Source organism: Oncorhynchus masou, chromosome 16, assembly GCF_036934945.1.
Source record: "Oncorhynchus masou masou isolate Uvic2021 chromosome 16, UVic_Omas_1.1, whole genome shotgun sequence".
NCBI lineage: Eukaryota > Metazoa > Chordata > Actinopteri > Salmoniformes > Salmonidae > Oncorhynchus > Oncorhynchus masou.
Window position 1 is genome coordinate 30140827 of NC_088227.1, and position 23272 is coordinate 30164098.

General features: G+C 45.0%; 2 protein-coding genes across 2 annotated transcripts; one reads left to right on the forward strand and one right to left on the reverse strand.

The window, feature by feature from the left end:
- Positions 1–533: 533 nt before the first annotated feature.
- Positions 534–11087, forward strand: LOC135557812 (armadillo-like helical domain-containing protein 4). The gene is made up of 9 exons (XM_064991445.1): positions 534–723; positions 3890–3957; positions 4403–5601; positions 7663–8025; positions 8202–8357; positions 8461–8604; positions 8777–8808; positions 9089–9241; positions 9529–11087. The coding sequence occupies exons 3-9, from the start codon at positions 4506–4508 to the stop codon at positions 9601–9603; spliced, it is 2019 nt and encodes a 672-aa protein (XP_064847517.1). The 5' UTR covers positions 534–723; positions 3890–3957; positions 4403–4505; the 3' UTR covers positions 9604–11087.
- Positions 11088–17835: 6748 nt separating this feature from the next.
- Positions 17836–22387, reverse strand: LOC135557814 (N-alpha-acetyltransferase 30-like). Its single transcript, XM_064991446.1, has 4 exons — positions 21323–22387; positions 20124–20247; positions 19898–19953; positions 17836–19587 (listed from the first exon to the last, which is right to left on the reverse strand). The coding sequence occupies exons 1-4, from the start codon at positions 22178–22180 to the stop codon at positions 19450–19452; spliced, it is 1176 nt and encodes a 391-aa protein (XP_064847518.1). The 5' UTR covers positions 22181–22387; the 3' UTR covers positions 17836–19449.
- Between the last annotated feature and the right edge of the window lie 885 nt (positions 22388–23272).

Sequence of the window (23272 nt, forward strand, 5' to 3'; positions counted from 1 at the left end):
GGAATAACGTCTGGGGAACTCGCCTGATTAAAAATAGTTTGTCCCTGCTGTAAAATAGTTTATGCAATTATACTTGTATGTTATAAATCAAACGCAAAATAAAAATACATCACGGTCTATACTAGTCATATCCAAACATTTATATAAGTCATTTTTACACACCAGATATGGACTGAGAATTTGAACGATCTATAAAGCACATGACATTTTTTGGGCAATATTTTATGCAATCAATTTCATGTTCTTATAGATCGTTGAAGAGTTGACATGAAAGGATGAAAGGAGAGAAATTCGGCGTTTGGAGCTGTCCATTCAGCACCGCCTCGGGAAAAACAAAATCTGAGGTTCAAATAGAATTTGAAAACATTTCCCCACACTAAAACAATGGCCTGTTATGCAACGCATTGGACATAAAATATTACTGAATGTTCTTCATAAATCATATCTCTACACGCGCTCAATCACAGAGCAGATCGAGGCACTCTGCCAGTTGAGGCGCGCGCATGCACACGCACTCCGAAGCGTAGCCTACATTGTGTGATCAGCACATTAATAAAAACTAGGCTATTCCTTAAGCTTGCTTCCGGATCGATATTGGCAGCTTATTGATATGATATTGGTACAGTTGTAATATACACCCGTTATTTAAAGGAAAGGCTGGGGAGAAATATTTACCGCACTGTGCAATGAGGTGAACATCATTCCCGTCTACGACTCCGGCAGGTAAGGACAATGCATTATACAGTGCATATTTTTTGAATGACTTTTCATCTAACATAACCCATTTGTTTAAAATGTAAAACATGATATATTGATAGAACAATATGGTTCATGACAGGATTCTAAGATGAGAAGCGCCGTCTCTACTGTAGCCTATGTGGCATAGTCACACACGCACATATGAATACACGGATTTGAATGCACTAGAAGACTAGGCTACTTCGATCTCTTGGCATTGAATCTGTACACTAAAGCGGTTTATGCCTGCGCCACAGCGGCGTGGCGTGGTGTGGGTCTGGATGATGATGTTTGTTTACCGGATGGAGGTCTATTTTAATCCTCATAATTGGTTCATAACTGGTATTGTGGGTGTCAAGCAGCAGGCGGCTCTCATGGCTCATGTGTACATTGATTAGCGATGGTCAGCTGGGGTCGGTAGTGTTTGTTAGAGTAAGAAGGTGCGTGTGTGTGTGTGTGTGTGTGTACAATGCACTAACTGGAAGTCGCTCTGGATAAGCACACATGTTACTAGAATGTCAAATGTGTGTGTGTGTGTGTGTGTCAGGTTTTGACGTTGATGTCTGTGAAACACCTGTCTGACGTCTGACACCAACCTGCTCTCAGAGCCTTTTGTATTATTGTGTACGTAAATCAGACACTCCATTTAGTATGATATGTTTTGTTTTGTATGGTATGTATTCATTTTTAGATGGCTGTAATCCATTTAGTATATGTTACAAATTACAAGTGGTATGATATGTTAGGAATATGCTAGGTGGCTAACATTAGCTAGACTAGGGGTTGGGGTTAAGGTTTAGTGTTAAACTTAGGGTTAGGAGCTAGGTTAAGGTTACGGGAAGGGTTAGCTAAAATGGTTAAAGTCAGGGGAAAGGTTAGCTAACATGCTAAGTAGTTACAAAGTAGCTAAAAAGTAGTAAGTTGTGCTAATTGTGCTAATTGAAAATGTGCTAATTGTCTAAAATGCTGAAGTTGGCAGTGATGAGATTTGACACACAACCTTTTTGTTGCTAGACTTTTGGATTATAAGCCCACGCCCACTCCGACCAACCACCTACCTTTAGTTTTTGCCTTAAGTAACTTTTTGTCTTATGTAACCATACCAAACGTAACATATAGTAATTTGACTGAACTGGATTTACATTTACTTTGTTACGTCTTGTCTATGAGACCAGGCTGCTGACACACTGCAGCAACACAGGGAACCTGAGGGAAGCAGGGTGTCTTCCAGGTAACCCAATGGGAACAGAATTCTCTGTTTACAAGTCAACTCCATTTGCCAAGAATAATGCCCTTTGCAGATTACCAAAGTATTTGTGCTTCCTCACTTGATATTTGAAAGTGTTCTTTCTGTTATTATAATGGTATTATCTATTTGTATGGTACATTTTATATGAAAGTGCACTAACTGAAACGTGTTATTATCTAAAAATATGCAGAGTCCAACTGAACAGGACTGAGTCATTCTGGAGATAACCTGCTATTTATAGTTATTTTAAAAGTACAATGCAAGGGTCTGCTGTGTCAGGCTGTACTGACTGTGTGTGTGTGTGTGTGTGTGTGTGTGTGTGTGTGTGTGTGTGTGTGTGTGTGTGTGTGTGTGTGTGTGTGTGTGTGTGTGTGTGTGTGTGTGTGTCAGTGTTAATTTCGTCAACAAAAATGGTGACACAAATATTTGTCAAACACTTGTTTTTCAGTAGCAATTGCCGAGACTATAACTGACTAAATAGACCTGGAAAAAAACTATAACTAAACATAAATTATTTTTACTTTCAGTAGACTAAAACGAGACGAGACAAAATTATCTCTGTGACCTGACTACTAAGTGGACTGGACAAGAGTTTTTGGAGAAATTGAGAGCTTTTCAGTGATAACATATTTAATATTAGCAGCACAGATGCACACGCAGTTCTGTTCAGCAGTGGGAAGGATGCACCATACCCAGCACACACAGCCCACATCAGCTGGTGAGCTGCGGGGGAGCAAGCAATGAGTGTGGGCAGACAGACAGACAGGCTCCGCCTTGGTTTATACACATCGCGCAAATTACCCTCTTACTTCCACATAGCTAACCAGTCACCCACCAGCCTTCTCGTTAGCTACCCTTTGCCTGGTTAAGAAACACAAGCTGCCTTATGAAATTAAAATCAATAGCAGCATTGAGTTTAATAGTAAAACAACAGTGTAGCTATGTTTTTCTCTCCATTGAGTATAGAAAAGAAGGCTGTCTTTCAATTTGTAATCTCATTCAACCCTCTCACTTTCTCCACTGCATTTCATTGCCAGGCGCTACGTTTTTTTCTTTCTATCGTGTATTGGTGGGCCGCATTTGACATTCATAAAGCATATTGCAGGCCAATTCTAAAACTAGGCTACTTGCGGACCGGACCATTAACCATTTGTTTAGGCTACATCTTGTTCAGTCATTTTACCTCATTAGCTAGCTATAGCTAACAACCTAGGGTGCATTCAGCAGGACTTAACGTTTTGGAACGTTCAGATAGAAATATGTTTTGTAGAACTAACCAAAATGTATTTTGCGTTAATGTGGACCAAGTGACTCAGACTTGAGCACTTGGATCAGGACTACTGTACACATAGGAACTCGGACTTTAGCTATAGGGACTCGTGATCCGACCATTGGTGACTCGGACTTGGATTCGCGCACAGGGGACTTGGGACTCGATTCGGACTCAAAAATGAGTGACTCGACCACATCACTGGGCGAAACAGTCATTAGCTCCCATTTAAAGTCATTAGCCCCGTTCTAGTGTTGGACACCAATGTGGCTGCGGTGTCAGTGAAACGTGGATGACAATGGCAATGACACGACCGAGTGACGGATGTGCAACCAATAATTGCCAATACTTTCTCTCTTTCTTTCTCTCTCTTTCTGTCTCTCTATGTCCCACTCTTTGTCCCTCTCTCTATCTCTCTCTCTCTCTGTCTCTCTGTGCTTGAGAATTTACATGGACAGATAATTCTTATATATTCTTATATACTGTATGTTTGTCATTTTTCTGCTGTTGGGAAGAGAATAGGATGTTATTAAAAAAAAAACATGTTGGTAGTACAAGGCTATGTATTTTTGTGCATATTTTGCTACTTTATCCCTCTAACTCAACTTTTTTCATTATTCCCATCTAATCAGGGAATGATTTAGACCTGGAACACTAGGTGGGCGCAATTCATTATCCGGCAGGCTCTGGACCTTGTAGGGTAAGAGTTGAATACTCCTGCAGGGTTAATGACGCAAAACAAATGTGATGTGACTACAATGAAAGGGCATTTAGTGGACTGAAATGGCCCACTGTTGTTATCATTTTGACAATAACTAAGTCACTATTCAAATGACAAAATGTGATTAAGACTTAATTATATTTTAGTCAAAATGACTAGAGTAAATGTAATACTGTATAAAAATAGTCACAAAATTAACACTGTGTGTGTGTGTGTGTGTGTGTGTGTGTGTGTGTGTGTGTGTGTGTGTGGAGAGGAATGGAGTAGAAGTACAACAACTAGAGAGAGGGCTCAAAAGTCCACATTTTCCACAAAACTGCCAGACTGCAACATCAAAGGAAAGGCTTACACAAAAGCTAATATAATCCTCAGTTATCTTAGGTTAGAGTTCAGCAATAAATAAGTGGTGAAATTCTTTCCTCAGCTGAATCGCCATACCATCTCCATACCTGCCCCCGTCATCTGACCACCCCATTCTAGCCACTGCGACCCTTCTCTACGTCTCCATGTTTACTTTGTGGTGAGAGATGGGAAAGATGCTCTTCCCTGCAACTCTCCATTACCTCCTATTGGTAGGGGTCTGTCTCTGCGTCTACAGCACCCCAGTCCCGCCCCTCCACGACTATGCACCCGCCTCACAAGACAGTAGCTGTGATGGACAAGCTGGGGAGCCAATGGAGGGAGAGCTGTGTGTAACACCAGCAACACCTGTCAGTGTGACATCAACAAGTGTCCAATCTGGGCCCTCTGATCCCGGCAGACTGTCCTATGGGATGGCAGAACACATGACTGGCAGCTGGACTGACCTATCAGAGAATGTTGGAGCAGGGGGAGGCAATGGCCCTGATGTGATGGGACGCAAACCAGGGGGGATAGAACCGGTGACGCAGGCACGAAACGTGGACAGTCATGAGGGTATATCTGGACCAGGAGGGGCTAAGAGCCACGAGAGGGAGGCAGAGACAGGGGTTGCCTCTGAGAGCTTCTCTGGGGGGAAGGAGACTCACAGACTGCCTGTAGAAGCTCCAGAACTCTCCACAGACAAAGAGATGAAAGTTGGGCCCGAAGAAGATCCTATGGAGGATGTACCTACTGTCGCCATGATAGCTTCCCTAGGAGAGAGGCAAGGGATGACAGTGGCCATGAAAACACCCAGAACTGCTCTACATGGTGCTTCCACAGCAGCCAGAGCCCCAGAACCAGATAGCCAGACAGGGACGCACCTTGATGGGGATAGAAGAGACCTCATCCTGGAAGAGAGGCCAGATCTCCAAGGAGGAAAGGAAGGGGAACTCAGAGAGAGCTTGCCCGACCTCGGAGCTCCTTTTCTGGGGCAGGAGACAGAGACGACCAGATCGAGCTCCTCATCTCTCCATAGTATCCTTACAAACTCCCCATTGACCTCGATCCCTCCGTCAGTATGGAGATCCAGCAGAGACGCTTCATCGCTGCCCCCTAGTGGTCTGGAGGCCGCTGGCCCTGCATCTCCACACCCCCAAGATGGAGAGACAGCGTTTGCTCTCCCAGAACCCCTCCTGCCCGACCTTGGACCAGCCCTGACAGGATCCTCCAGACAGGATGACCCTGACAGCCTCTGGACTGAACCACTACAGCAAAATGGGGGTGAGTATGCAGTATGCTATGGTCCAATGAGTACATACTGGATATGTTAGAGACAGCCACTGGGATCTCAGCCACCTGAAGTGAGTCTACTCTACAGATGCACTTGAGGGCCACATTCTATGTTGAGTTTTTGCACATGCACACACCAACACACTTGCTCTGCCTCACAACAAGGTAAGGTGCTGCTCTAGCTGTTGTTGTGTCACACCATAGAATTCCATTACACGGGTTGCCTGTCTGCCTTTCGCTGGGTTTCAATAGGTTTCATTAAAAAGGGAAGGGAAATGAAAGTGGCATGTCTAGCTGCAGAGATCTCCTTTGATGATCGGGGGGGATGGTGGGGGGGGGGTGAATGCTTGGTTTTCCACGCTTCACTTTGAACCTTAGCAGGCAGGGTTCCAGGGAAGCAGTCTAATTACTTTCTATTTCTGACGGTGGAAATAAACCTCACATGACTGCCAGGAGACAGCAATGACAGGGACTGTTATACTAGTCTGGGGAATTCACTCATCCTTTATCTCTGTCTCCCTCCCTCCATCAGAGAGGAACAGTAAAGACCTAGGCACTGGCAGGGCCAGCCAGGCAGTTTATTACTGTGTGATGCAGTAGAATAGAGGAGTCTATCTGAGCCAATATGTGTTCCTGACTGTTCCTGCCTGTCTGGCGTCCCTCTAAGGATTGTCTGTTAGCGCTACAGGCAGCCTGTTAGCATCCATCAGGGACGTGTGCGTGTATGTACATATACGTATGTGTGTATATTTGTGTGTGTGTGTTCCAGCTTCTCTTTGGGGACATGAAGCTTCCCTACAAGGGAAACCAGGCTACCTTGAGTCGTATGTAGAAGTAAGGATTTTCTTTTTGGAACACCCTTTTCAAGATGGCAAAAAAAAAACTTAATCAAATCAAATCAAATGTATTTATATAGTCCTTCTTACATCAGCTGATATCTCAAAGTTCTGTACAGAAACCCAGCCTAAAACCCCAAACAGCAAGCAATGCAGGTGTAGAAGCACGGTGGCTAGGAAAAATTCCCTTGAAACACCAAAACCTAGGAAGAAACCTCGAGAGGAACCAGGCTATGAGGGGTGGCCAGTCCTCTTCTGGCTGTGCCGGGTGGAGACTATAACAGAACATGGCCAAGATGTTCAAATGTTCATAAATGACCAGCATGGTCAAATAATAATAATCACAGTAGTTGTCGAGGGTGCAGCAAGTCAGCACCTCAGGAGTAAATGTCAGTTGGCTTTTCATAGCCGATCATTAAGAGTATCTCTACCGCTCCTGCTGTCTCTAGAGAGTTGAAAACAGCAGGTCCGGGACAGGTAGCACGTCCGGTGAACAGGTCAGGGTTCCATAGCCGCAGGCAGAACAGTTGAAACTGGAGCAGCCGCACGGCCAGGTGGACTGGGGACAGGAAGGAGTCATCATGCCAGGTAGTCCTGAGGTATGGTCCAAGGGTTCTGGTCCTCCGAGAGAGAGAAAGAAAGAGAAAGAATTTGAATTAGAAAGAGCATACTTAAATTCACACAGGACACCGGATAAGATAGGAGAAGTACTCCAGATATAACAGACTGACCCTAGTCCCCCGACACATAAACTATTGCAGCATAAATACTGGAGGCTGAGACAGGAGGGTTCAGGAGACACTGTGGCCCCATCCGATGATACCCCCGGATAGGGCCAAACAGGCAAACAAACATGACTGAACAGGCAAACAATCATGACTGAAAGAGATGCAGAAATAAACATTTTGATTGAATCTTCATCAACAATTACAAGAATAACCTGTCCCAGAAAGCTGCACCATATGGTGGAACCCTTCCATGGTTATGTTATATTGGATTTATACCTTTTTTTGTGTGTGAGCAGAGCAGTTAGAATGTAGTTGAGAACTGGAAGCAGAGCTGTGGGTCTAAAACTCCTCTCTCTTCACCAGTACATACCATCATGTTTCTAGTCACAGGCTGATATCTAGCAGTCACTGAGCCAATACGAATTGCCTATGGACCATCAGTGAGTCCTGAACCAACATCTGTCGGTGTGTGTGTATTTTACAAACAGCCGTGGATGCCAGTGCCCCTCCCTTGCAGGACGCGTCCACAGAGGGCACAATGTCATCGGAGGACCTCCCTCTCATCTTCGAGCCTTTTGATGATGTCACACCTGAAGGGGCGGGGGTAGCGACAGCCGTTCTCGCGCCCGGCAACTCACAGCTGTCTGTCTCCATGTCTACCACGGGGATGCTACTGTCAGAGGTGGAGTTCGACCAGGTGGACACAGGTGACACGGGGCCATCCCGTGTCCCACCACTGGTGCTACCAGATTGGACGTCGCCATGGCAGACATCCGGGGCTGAGATCTCTGAGCCTATCTGTCCTTCTGGTCCACCCATAGACCCTCCCCCTTCAGAGACAGAACAGCCAGGTGAGACTTCTTTCTTATTAATCTTCCTCTTCATTATTCCATTCGTCCTCTTCATCTTTTCACCATGTTGCTTACACTCATCCGTTTAGATCTAGAAGTTTCTACAGTAGTATCTAAGGACTAGATGTTGATGTTATACTTCACTATAATGATCCAGCCGTGATGGTTATATTTAGGTGGTAGTGAGACCATACAGAACCCAGAGGAAACCCCGCCCACATCCAAACCCAACCCTACAAGCATCGCCTCCCAGCAGATCAACATGACAACGGTCACCAAGACAACCAATCTGCCTGTGGTCAAAACAGGTCTGGAGGAACTGGAGTCTGAAGGTAGGAGTCACACTAACACACACACATTGTTTACAAGATGAAAGTTCACAATTCAAATTGAAAGGAAGTTGAATCAGCTGTTGTCCTTCTTTTCTTCCTGTAGAGGAGCCAGAGGAGGATGAGGAGGATGAGAACACAGAGGACAGCCAAGAGGAACAGAAGGAGACCCCTATCCCAGCCCCCACTCCACCTCCCTACGGCCTCATCCCCCCGCCTCCTGTCTGGGTGCAGCGCAATCAAGGCCTGAGTGAGAGGAGACACACACACGAATGCATGCACACATAAAACTAACTTTGGTTCTTTGTGGCCATCAAATATGAGATATTTTCAATTAGGAAAGAAGTGTAATTGAAATAGTGGGTGACAATCTTGTGTGGGTTCAATGTGCTTCAAAGCCACTATTCCTCCCTTTTTTTCAGTGCGTAGCTGGGTGGAACTGATCAGAGAAAAGGTAAGATCGCCATTAATGGTCATGACAGAACCCCACTATCCTCATTATACTTTTAGAAAGTGTGGTCCTTTAGGCTGTTTGGTTATGTAGCAGAGATAATATTGACCCCTATTACCCTTAAATTAGTCAAAAAACATAAACTGGAAGAGTTGTCTCTAAGACACTCTGGTCTACGAGTGGTCTGTATTTCCTGTGTGTGGCTAGTTTCTTCTCCTTGCTCGTCCCTCACACACCCCTATCGTTCACATCTGTCCCTCACCCCTGTTCCCTCTCCCTACAGGCAGGGTATGTGTCTGGGATGTTGGCCCCGGTGGGCATTGGCATCATGGGGGCCCTGCTCATCGTTGGGGCCCTCTACAGCATCAGGATGATACACCGTAAGAGGAGGAACAGCTTCAAACACCAGCGTAGGAGGAAGGCCAGGCACACTGAGGTTAATAAGAATATGCTCACTAGCGTTACACTATTCCTAAAGGATGCATATATCAGCTTGTGGTAGAAATTGCCATTAACTAAGAATTTGTCATTAACCAGTAGTTTAAAGTGGCTTCCTCATCTCCACACCTTCATCTGTACTGATTTAAAGACATTGGACAGTTTCTTTCACATCAGTGCAGATGAAAGGAGATGGAAGAGACTTTGGACTTATTGAGCTTTATACAACCTTTAACTCCATGTAATGAATGTCCTGACTTTTGGTATTTGCCGTCTTGTCTCCAGCAACCCAGGGAGCCAAGCAGCAACGGCCAGGACCAAGCCATGCTATTGGCTGACAGCTCTGAGGACGAGTTCTGATCCTGCCCACAGCGTTGTGCCTGTAACTGATGAGACTCGGCCCGCGTCGTCGTCGTCATCATCATATCTCCATGACTACCACATCTCCACAGTGATTGGCCGATTGGATATAATTCATCAGAGAGTATTTGACTGTCTAACCAACAAGACGGGTGGGTATTTGACATGTAAAACAGGGTTGAACATTTTAACACCTATGTAGTTACAGGTGCATAGAGGGAAAACAATACAATATTTGAAAAATAAACTCCAGGCTATTGACATTCTTGTATGATCCACAATGTGTTTGAGCCTTTAAACCAACAGTGTGTAGAGCATACAAGAATGACCGTGTGCTGAAGCCTCTTTTTCAATTACTCTCTATGTAATAAAAAGGCTAGAGCAGAATCCATTTAATAGGATCTCTGTTTATGTAGCTGACGAGGAGTGCATTTCAATAGTCTGAAGTGGCTTCCTCTTCTTGTCTCCTTTCCTACATTTAGGAAGCCACTTCAGAAATGAAGCCACTACAGGCTATAGAGATGCACTCACGGTTACTGGAGTAAGATTGTCACACACTATTGAGTTCATAACACATCACAGACACTGAAAAAAACATAAGCTGTCAACACCAGTGTGCATTAATGGACTGTAGATACTTTCATAGACAGCCATTGCTTGATTCAGCCTTGTCGACTGTTTAAGGCCAAATGAATATCATCCTCCTTTAAAAGCATTCAGCAGGAAACCAGCTCTCTCTGTGTGTAGTTACAGGAAACTGATCATTCTATTGTTGCTCCTCCTGACAATGTTTTTCCTCCAGTGCGTGGCAGGCAACCTCTTTTATGAATGTATATACCAGGCTAATACTTATTTAATCATCTCCATATCATTTACTATTGAATAGCCTACTCTACAGAAAGTCCAAGTTATTCAGAATTATTACATCCCATAGCCATGCTGAGGGATTTTTTAAAGGGAGACTACTTGTATTTTCACTCAACCACTCTCTTCTGTACTGTTGTTTCTCCTAATTGCCTAACAATCCACTTTTCTTATTTTGCACTGGGACCTGAAAGAACTGAAGTGAAAGCCAAAACGCTAAGGAGAAACAGGACGCTTGCTGCTAGTGTACGCACTTAATGTTGACAAAGGTTTCCATTCCCCCTGGTTGATGCCGTTGTGATCCAAATGTATATATTTATTCATTTCTGTGGTTGATGCATCTAGTGTCTGCATTTTAACACTAAATATTAAAGGTGTTTTGTAAAGTCTAAATCAATGTAATTGAGTAATCTTGCATTGTACTGTAGTCAATCAAGTTTGAAATGTGTCACATTTTGCGTGACCATCCCCTGGTAGGTTGCTTGAGATACATTGCCTGTGAATATGCAATAATAATGTAATGTACGGGCTCTTCTATAAAATGACGGCCACATTTCAGGCTTTCTTTCTATAGATACCAAATGTGCAGTGTTACCAATAAAGCTCTCTCTTACCCAGAAGGATCTCTGTTTGTGGGAAGGGTTCACTATTTTTGTTTCTATTGCTAAACACAGTTGGAAGACAAAATGCCTAATCATGAATGAATCACATGATACAATGTAAAATACTGCACTCTTTCAGATGTGCCATTTGCTTGCTTTGGAACCAAGATAACCATCAGACAACCAAGAGTCAACCAATCCACCTTACAGCATTAAAAAAAACTAATAATTTATTTCTGTGTACTATTCCCACATTAAATAAAAGATATTGTTGGACAGATTGAAATCAAAGAGACAGAGGGGCAGGGGAACAAAACTCTGACATGCAAAAATTCTCTTGTCCCTTACCTCACCTTACAGATCACAGGGGTCCAGGGCTAGTCACTACAAAAAACAGAGACCCCCTTTAGCTGGTCCTGGGGGGGGGGGGCACAGTGTGTGGGGTCCCCAAGTGGAGTGGTAAGAAGAGAGTAGATGCCCACTGAGCTAAGGTCAGTTTGCATCCCCCACCCGTAATGGTGAAGGTTAGGATTTGGACAGGGTAAACTGATCCTAGATCGGTGTACCAAAATAGAAAATTCTAGCCAGAGCAAGAAACCAACTGGAATATCTAATAAAAAGCTTGACAACTCTTCCTCTCGTACAAGATGGGAGAAGAGTGGTTGGTCTCTGGGGTGAATGGTAGCTAGGCAACCAGTGCGATGGTGGCCCTCTAAGACCAGTTTAAGTAGTCTTGTCATGTTCTTAGACCCTAAACTCTGAAATGGCAAGACAACTTTTGATTTCTCTGTAGTGAAGACCATTCATTGACTTACTTTGAAGCCACAAGGGATGGGAAGGTATCAGCTAACCTGGATGCCAGTCTGTTTCTTCTTTAGCTCACTCCTTTGTCAAAACAAACCAGAGCCATAGATATACATTAAATAGATGTCTTTTGAAATCACACCAGACTCTGGCCACAAACAGACTGACGAGGAAGCCCTTCAACTGGGGTGCATTCAATGAGGTGCAAAGTTAAGAACAATGCAGCTAGAAAGATTTATATCTAACAGGACACCCTCATGAACAGACCTCTGGTGTAGATGGTCAAAAGGAGCTGTCGAGCCTAACATGGCAGGCAATAATGTCCATGGTCCCTACTGGCACCGCCAGGGGTTCACACTTTTAAAAACTAGGGGACAAATAAAGACGTTATATGAGAATGAGGAAAGCGGGTTAGACCAAAACAAAGACCAATTTAATTTGAAATGGGACAGGAGCCCCCTCACACCTCTAGACTGAAGCAGGATCAGAGTGATGTCAGAAAGAGTCAAGATTCAACAGGAAGTGTATCTTCACAGGGAGCCAAATGGAAGTCTTCCCAGTGAATGGAACAGAGTGCCATTGGAACAGTTCAAAGCAGTATGGCTTTGGAAAAGCTAGCCTAGCTCCCATCTGTGCTTCCGGATCTCTGATGACATCGTTGCTGCCCAATCCTTCATTATTATTCTAGTCCTAATAGTTTGGATGGGTGAAAATAAAATAGCAGAGAAAATAAACAAAAAACCCAACTAATCAATCCCTCCAAAAACACAATACACAAAAAAAGATGCCCTCAGATGTCAAATGAATAGAGCGCAAACACTCTGTATACAAATCGTCAATAAAACAAACAAAAGGTCATCTGATCGGTGTTTTCAAACGCACTCACACACATACTATAACCACCCACACAGCAGCCTGTGTGTAAAGTATCTGTCGACATCCCTTCCCACTTCCTATTCTGCAATGTCAGCCGGTTGAATTGAAGAGACGTTGAGTAACAGCTCCCAACTGTTTGCATCTGTTTTATTAAAGCTGCAAATTCTGAAATAACAGCTGCTAAAATTTTACAGAGATGCAGACACTGAGTAAACCTGGCCCATAATGTGTTGTGTATGCTAGTGTACACCTCTTATAGCTGCTCTCTCAGCCTATGGGACTTCATCACAGCTCAGAAGTACAGTACATTAGTGTCTCTGCTAGACAAGGAGCAGATCTTTAGTAACTACTACCACCACCACCACCGCCATTACTACTACTACCACCACCACCGCCATTAATACTACTACCACCACCACCGCCATTACTACTACTACCACCACCACCACCGTCATTACTACTACTACCACCACCACCGTCATTACTACTACTACCACCACCACTACCACCGCCATTATTACTACTACCACTGCCATTATTACTACTACAACCACCACCGCCATTACTACTACTACCACCACCACCGTCATTACTACTACCACCACCATTATTACTACTACTACCACCGTCATTACTACTACCACGACCGTCATTACTACTACTACCACCGCCATTATTACTACTACTACTACCACCGCCATTACTACTACTACCACCACCACCACCATTATTATTACTACTACTACTACTACTATTACCACCACCACCGTCATTACTAATACTACCACCACCGTCATTACTACTACCACCACCACCACCGTAATTACTACTACCACCACCATTACTACTACCACCACCACCATTATTACTACTACCACCACCACCACAGCCATTACTACTACCACCACCACCGCCATTACAACTACTACCACCACCACCACCGCCATTACAACTACTACCACCACCACCACCGCCATTACTACTACCACCACCACCGCCATTACTACTACCACCACCACCATTATTAATACTACTACCACCACCACCACCATTAATACTACAACCACCTCCACCACCACCGTCATTACTACTACTACCACCACCGTCATTACTACTACTACTACCACCACCACCGTCATTACTACTACCACCACCACCGTCATTACTACTACCACCACCACCGTCATTACTACTACTACCACCCCACCGTCATTACTACTACCACCACCACCACCACCGTCATTACTACTACTACCACCACCACCGTCATTACTACTACTACCACCACCACCGTCATTACTACTACTACCACCACCACCGTCATTACTACTACTACCACCACCGTCATTACTACTACTACCACTACCGTCATTACTACTACTACCACCACCACCACCGTAATTACTACTACTACCACCACCGTCATTACTACTACTACCACCACCGTCATTACTACTACTACCACTACCACCACCGTCATTACTACTACTACCACTACCACCACCGTCATTACTACTACTACCACCACCACCGTCATTACTACTACCACCACCACCGTCATTACTACTACCACCACCACCGTCATTACTACTACCACCACCACCGTCATTACTACTACCACCACCACCGTCATTACTACTACCACCACCACCGTAATTACTACTACCACCACCACCGTAATTACTACTACCACCACCACCGTCATTACTACTACCACCACCACCGTCATTACTACTACCACCACCGTCATTACTACTACTACCACCACCACCACCACCGTCATTACTACTACTACCACCACCACCGTCATTACTACTACTACTACCACCACCGTCATTACTACTACCACCACCACCACCACCGTCATTACTACTACCACCACCACCACCGTCATTACTACTACCACCACCACCACCACCACCGGCATTACTACTACTACCACCCCCACCGTCATTACTACTACCACCACCCCACCGTCATTACTACTACTACCACCCCACCGTCATTACTACTACTACCACCCCACCGTCTTTACTACTACCACCACCACCGTCATTACTACTACTACCACCACCACCGTCATTACTACTACTACCACCACCACCGTCATTACTACTACTACCACCACCACCGTCATTACTACTACTACCACCACCACCAACGTAATTACTACTTCTACCACCACCGTCATTACTACTACTACCACTACCACCACCGTCATTACTACTACCACCACCACCGTCATTACTACTACCACCACCACCGTCATTACTACTACCACCACCACCGTAATTACTACCACCACCACCACCGTAATTACTACCACCACCACCACCGTAATTACTACCACCACCGTCATTACTACTACCACCACCACCACCACCGTCATTACTACTACTACCACCACCACCACCACCGTCATTACTACTACTACCACCACCACCACCACCACCACCGTCATTACTACTACTACCACCACCACCACCACCACCGTCATTACTACTACTACCACCACCACCACCACCGTCATTACTACTACTACCACCACCACCACCACCGTCATTACTACTACTACCACCACCACCACCACCGTCATTACTACTACTACCACCACCACCACCACCGTCATTACTACTACTACCACCACCACCACCACCGTCATTACTACTACCACCACCACCGTCATTACTACTACTACCACCACCGTCATTACTACTACTACCACCACCACCACCACCACCGTCATTACTACTACTACTACCGTCATTACTACTACTACCACCACCACCACCACCACCACCACCGTCATTACTACTACTACCACCACCACCGTCATTACTACTACTACCACCACCACCGTCATTACTACTACTACCACCACCACCGTCATTACTACCACCACCACCACCGTCATTACTACCACCGTCATTACTACCACCACCACCACCACCGTCATTACTACCACCACCACCGTCATTACTACCACCACCACCACCACCGTCATTACTACTACCACCACCACCACCGTCATTACTACTACCACCACCACCACCGTCATTACTACTACCACCACCACCACCACCGTCATTACTACTACCACCACCACCACCGTCATTACTACTACTACCACCACCACCGTCATTACTACTACTACCACCACCACTGTCATTACTACTACTACCACCACCACCGTCATTACTACTACTACCACCACCACCGTCATTACTACTACTACCACCACCACCGTCATTACTACTACCACCACCACCACCGTCATTACTACTACCACCACCGTCATTACTACTACCACCACCACCGTCATTACCACCACCGTCATTACTACTACCACCACCACCACCACCGTCATTACCACTACCACCACCACCACCGTCATTACCACTACCGTCATTACTACTACCACCACCACCACCACCGTCATTACTACTACTACCACCACCACCGTCATTACTACTACTACCACCACCACCACCACCACCGTCATTACTACCACCACCACCACCACCGTCATTACTACCACCACCACCACCGTCATTACTACTACCACCACCACCACCATTACTACTACCACCACCACCGTCATTACTACTACTACCACCACCGTCATTACTACTACTACCACCACCGTCATTACTACTACTACCACCACCACCGTCACTACTACTACTACCACCACCACCACCACCGTCATTACTACTACTACCACCACCACCACCGTCATTACTACTACTACCACCACCACCGTCATTACTACTACCACCACCACCACCACTATTACTACTATCACCACCACCACCACTATTACTACTACTACCACCAACACTATTACTACTACTACCACCACCAGTATTACTACTACCACCACCACCAGCATTACTTCCACCACTGCCATAACTACCACCACCACCGCCATTACTACTACTACCACCACCGCCATTACTACAACCACCACCACCGCCATTACTACAACCACCATCGCCATTACTACTACCACCATCATCATTACTACTACTACTACTACTACCACCACCACCACCATTACTACTACCACCACCACCACCATTACTACTAACACCACCACCGCCATTACTACTACCACCACCACCGCCATTACTACTACTACTACCACCACCATCATCATTACTACTACCACCACCGTCATCACTACTACTACCACCACCACCATTATTACTACTACCACGACCACCACCATTATTACTACTACCACCACCACCGCCATTATTACTACTACCACCACCACCACCACCATCATCATTACTACTACTACCACCACCATTACTACTACTACCACCACCACTACCACCACCGTCATTACTACTACTACCACCACCGCCATTACTACTACTACCACCACCACCGTCATTACTACTACTACCACCATTATTACTACTACTACCACCCACCATTACTACCACCACCACCACTTCAACCACCATTATTACTACTACTACCACCCACCATTACTACTACCATCACCACTTCAACCACCATTATTACTACTACTACCACCCACCATTACTACTACCATCACCACTTCAACCACCATTATTACTACTACTACCACCACCTTCTATACCTAGCTCCTGGTGTCCCTGTGTCTTTACTATACTTCAGGGTTATTTGGAGCCTGAAATAACCGATTTTACACCATCAGTCAAAACAAACACAGCCGACCTTTGTTAATTTACTCTGAAAAAGAAAATTATATTTTTTTAATTAATTTTTTTAGACAAAAAGCAGCCACAAACACATTTTCTTTGCCATGATTGGAGTAGATAGGAACTGCCTGGTGTGTCTGTCTTTCCCAGACAGAGGAGCTCTCAAATGTTACCGGAGTGTGTGCTGCATCAGAGTAGGGCCCGTGGAAAGTGCACTCTAGGCTTGGCCACTAAGGGGAGTGAGTGTACGAGTGTATAATACACAATCTAAATAAACTCAGAGCAAACAGGAAATAAGTAAACTGCAAACAATACCTTTGCCCTCCTTCACCAGAGGTCAACCAAAGATCAACACACTGACTCAAACACACACACAGAGCGAAGCCAACAGGAATCCAACATATTTAATAACACTATTACTCCAGCCTGACACTTTGCCATACTGAAACAGGACTCCAGTGCTCTGCATGTTGTTAATTCATAGACAACTGTGATGACTGAAAGACAGAGGGGTGCTTGGAAAAAATAGTCTCCAAGTTAGGAGGAATTTGAATGAACAACCTGCAATAGGGTAATAGTTTCCGAGCCCAAACAAACTTCTCCTATGTCAATAATTATTTCTCTTTCTCAGGAGATTTTTGAGCAATGTTCCAGTGGCTGGCAGTGCATTTTGGGAAAATTAGCTTTGATCTGCAAAAAGGGCCAACACAAGTGCCCAATCTCAAATAGGCCCCTCATTCTCACCCCTCTAAGCACTTACCAAGTGTATCTGAAATTATTGAATAGGTATTACTAAAATGGAAATAGCTCCACCTTTCCCTCTGACAGGCAGGAAGAATTTGCACCATATTGCTTACACCTATCCAAACCTTTCAGATCTACACAAGTGCCTAGGAGTTAGGACTATGGGTCTGTTTGGAACTGGGCAATGTTCAGAGTGTTAATCAACACACACTCATCACTCATACCACCACTCTTGTTAAAATAAATGCATGCATATCTTTACAGGCTCCAGCTCTTGGTCTGGGGCACGGGGTGAAAACTGAGCAGCAAGCAGCTGGCGTGTTCATCTCACAACGTAGGGTTAATGAAAACACAGACAGGGGGAGAAAAGCACACTAACACACACAACTCATGATTCCCACCAAGCATGCGTGCGCATACACCCATCCACTACATTACTTCACATCCCTTACACATGTACACAATAACCTAAACACTTCATTTTCCAAACCCCTAGGGAAAACACACACTCTCACAAACACAATAGCTTTTCCAACCCCCTGTTGAATGAGATTAAAAAATATACACAAAAAATAAACTCCACAAATATTTCCTTCGAATCTGTCGTTTTCCCACCTTCTTCCTTATTTTCACCCTGTGTTTTTATTCTTCTTCTGTTTTCCTGTGTTCCAGTGGGTGATTTTGCGTGATGCATCGCCCTCCGGGGGTTTGTGGGTTCACCCTCGACATCATGCCTTAGATACTGCTCCGTTGGAAGGGGGAGGGCAATGTTCTGAGGTTAAAGGTCACCAGACCACATCACACACTCCTCTTCCTTCCCCCTCTCACAGGATCCTACAGCTAACAGGGCAAGGGCCTCTTCATTAAAACATTGTGGGATTTCTGTCTGTCTGTCCAGTTTAGCCTTGAGCTGTTTGCCAAGATGTCAAGGATCAAAAAGGGAGGGTTGTATGTACTGTGTGTGTACTGTGTATGAGTAGTGTGCATGTGCGTGTGTCTATGTATATGCAAATGTAGGTGAATCTATGCTTGTGGGTGTATGACGATGTGTGTGTGCATATGGGTGTATGACTGTGCGTGGGTGTATGTGTATAACTGTATATATATGGGTGTGTGTATGTATGTGTATGTACACACACACACACACACACACACACACACACACACACGTGTGAGACAAGGGACCAGGGCAGGGTTGAGAGTGAGACTGGAGCTGCTTCAGTAAGAGGGCAGCACCTGTCATGCTCCTTCTCCTCTCTCTAGCGGAGCCACAGTTTGAGCCTCAGTGCGTCCACACCGTTCAGGTAATATCTGAAGAGCCGCTTGTCTCGGACAAAACCAAGGTTCTCATACAACTTTAGAGCTGACTTGTTAGTGATCTCAGTCTCCAGAACCACCTAGGAGTGAGCAAGAGAGAGAGAGAAAGGAGAGAGGGGAGAGATACTGCTTGTCAGAGCTGAAGCAATACAAGTAGTCTTTGTATCATTTTGTGGGGGTTTGTCATAAGATCATATTGTTATATTATATCCCCATGTTATTCACTAGAGCACTTAATTTTCTATACTAGAGTCCACCTAGTGTGGATATATAATATGTGGTTAATACCTCAGGCCAAGTACAGTCAGGGCCACTAGCTGAGTGAAGGCCCCAGAGGGACAACAGGGCCTTCGGACGTCACCATCAGACAGACAGTACCAGTCCGCTTACCTCATCACAATCCCCCTCCACCATGGCATAGATGGCCTTCTTCACCAGGTTAGTACCTGCAACATACAGGCAACAGAAAATCAATTCAGCAGGAAGGTACGCATAGAAGTTTGTGGAGGTAAAGAAAATGGAACTACTTTGAGATCAAACATTTTTTTGCAAAAAGGGCTATTAATAAAACGTGATTGGTCGTCATGAGAAAATGAGAGAGCATGCTGGTTCTCACCAATGCTTTTCCTCCGGTGTTTTGAGTCTACAGCCAGCATGGCGATGTAGCCACGACGAAACATCTTCTTGTGCATGTCCAGCTTACAGACAATGGCCCCCACACACTCCTGCTCCACCATGGCCTGGAAATGAATAAACAGTGAGTCATGTTAGTGCTGTGTCCAACCTAAAGCTTTTGAAGCCTTCTTAAGACCAGACATAGCCAAGGAGTAAACAAAACCCAATGCTTCTAGCCAATGAGCATCAAGAACACATCTACCCTGAACTCTAGTTTGATTACACTGCACATAGCACTTCCTCCTTCCTATAGGTCACTGAGGGCAGTAGACTAAGAAATCATATTGAATAGTAAGTATCATGGTTACAATGATGAATGGCTCATTCCGTTATGGAAAGGGAGACAGATCAACAGCAAGGACCTCATTGAATTTGTGGACACAACTTGTTTTGTATTAGCCCAGTTCACCTCAAAATACCAAATTAATTATCAAGACTATAAATGTAAAAAACTTGACACTTGCAAGTGTTTCACAGTCAGCAAGCCTCAGAGGTTGCAACACTATGCTAGGGTTAGGCTGTCAAAGGGGGTTTATTTGTGTGTGTGTGTGTGTGTGTGTGTGTGTGTGGTGTGCAAGCGCATGTACATGCCACTTCATGTTCAACTGTATCTATGTGACACCTCCAGATGATTAAATATAGACATAGTGAACAAGTCTACACTAGCAGTCACACCAAGACTAACCAACCCTTTTAGCCCAACTTAAAAAATAGTTTCACTGTCAGACAAGACAACAGGGAGGAATAAGTGTGTGTTATTGTCTGGATCTACCTAAAGAGAAGCCTACCCTTTACCTAGAACTTTAGGAACATCAAATGAGCAGGTCTGCTATACAGAAAGATAGGAAAAAAACAATTGAAGCAGACACTGTAACAGTATCTAGGCCTAAATCAAAACGGTGGTAAGAGACAATACTGGCCTCTTAGGGTCAGTGGCAACACCCCCAACACTCCCAACAAACTCGCGTTGTTGCCCCAGAAGCTACTGGCCTCTTAGGGTCAGTGGCAACACCCCCAACACCCCCAACAAACTCGCGTTGTTGCCCCAGAAGCTACTGGCCTCTTTTAATTTTGCTAATGTTCACGAACCAAAACCAAGTCAAGAAGGTGTTTTACTAGATAGTGCTATGTCATACTCACCAGAAAGCAGAGCTGAGGCCAGTTGTGGATGAAGTACCTATAGGTATAAATGGAATACGGCTCAGACAAGTCCTTGGTGATTAACCTCATGATTCCTGGCATCTGTAACTCGGACTCGTAGCGGACATAATGAATCCCCTGGCTCTCTTCCGCTTCTCGGTCAGGCGAACAGTTCAGATCCAGCCTCGCTAATTCTGACACCGGCGGCTGGTGTATGACTTCGGGTTCACTTTCTACTCCAGCCCGGTGCTCGCCAAGGCCTTCGCAGTCTGGGGGTGGCTGGCTCGGTGGTCGAGGGGCTTCTGTGGGGTCACATTCCCTTTTCCTAACGTTACCACCGGGGCTGTGTCCGGTTACAGTGTGGCTTTGGAAAGCCTCAGTTCTTGTGATAGTCAACATACCGTTCATGCCATTGTTGTTCAAGTGAGGGTGGTGGCTGCCTTTCGAACACGGACTGTGGTCCTCATGTTGCCAGCAATGGTCGCTATTATTTTTGTCACTCGGGTCGTCTCCAAAACTGCTGCTGTCACAGAGCTCCATGGACGGTCTCGGATTGTCGGATCGGTTTTCCGTTGTGTGGTTGTAGATCTCACCGTCTTCAGATGGACTGACCAACCCGTTCAGCTGCTGTTCCTGTTGGGCCTGCGTTTTGAGGTGTAGCGCAGCCGGGTTAGCATGCGATAGCATGTTTTTCTGTTTTTTCTTACTTGGCCGTTTGTCCTCGCTGACCCGCTGCTCCTGTCGTGTTACAGAGCCCTCCCAACCGCAGCCGGGCTGCTCCCCTTCCCCGGGGAAGGGAGAAATTTCAGCCGGGGATGCTGGCAATGCGCTGCTAGGCCCAGTCGGCACTGCAGCCATCCCACCTCATCAAGGGGGCAACGCACGTTAGAAAAAAAACCTCTAAATATAATTTCGTCAACGGGTTTATAAACAAAGCTCACTTCACTTAGGCGATATTTGTATAAATCCAAGGGTTTCCGAAACAATTTCGTCTTTACTTCCAACGCCTGTCGTTGCTTTCTCCTCCGTTTCCCCGCTGCCGGAAAGTGCTGTCGCAGCAAACGCCATTGCAGCCGAAAGATGGTTGTCATTACTTACTACAGTCACAAAGTCAGAATTGGATTTAACGTAAAAATTAATGAAAACAAAATTTTGCTTTTTGGTATTCATTTAAGGTTAGGTTTAGGAATACAGTTAACAGTATGGTTAAGGTTTCAGATTTTATTTTAAGAAGCTAAATTGTAGAAATAGGCGGGGTTTAGACAAAATTATGAATTTGTGGCTGTGATAAGTAGTGACTACCCTGAAAGCGGGTGCCGCTTTACGACAGTGATGAGAAGCATAATCTATGCGCGGTTTGCACAACTTTTTTGTGTCTCTCCCTCCTCGAGCATCAGCGAAGCTCACAAATGAATTTGAGTTAATCGACGGTGCATTATTTGGTGTATCTAGAGACCGCAGTTTTAGGCATAAATAGACAATTCAAACCTCTGTAAATCTATCAAAATTATGAATGGGCTGGCTATTACCAAAGTAAATAGTGACCAAATAAAAAATCTATAATTTTGACGTTTTACAAATGTATTCCCTTTCACACCTTTAAGTCAAATTCATAAATTACGCAGGCCATCTCCGGATCCAATACTCTCTTGCCAGCAGAGGGTGCTACTGTTATGTACATTGCAATATGGTGCAAATGTCCAGTTTCTCCCCAAGTATTATGCATTAGGCTCTAATGGTGAAGTAATGTCAAATGTAGTGCTTGACTTGGACTAAAATAGGTTCCGGTGCTAATTTTGGGTGCCTGTACCATTTATATAGTATTTAAGTGCAGGAGCTGCTCCATAATATCTTTGAGCTAATATTCAATAAGAAGATCAGGAGCTCAAGCAGTAGAACATTTGAGGTGCCGGTACTCAGCTCCAGTGAGCTCCTGCCAAAGTCAAGCAC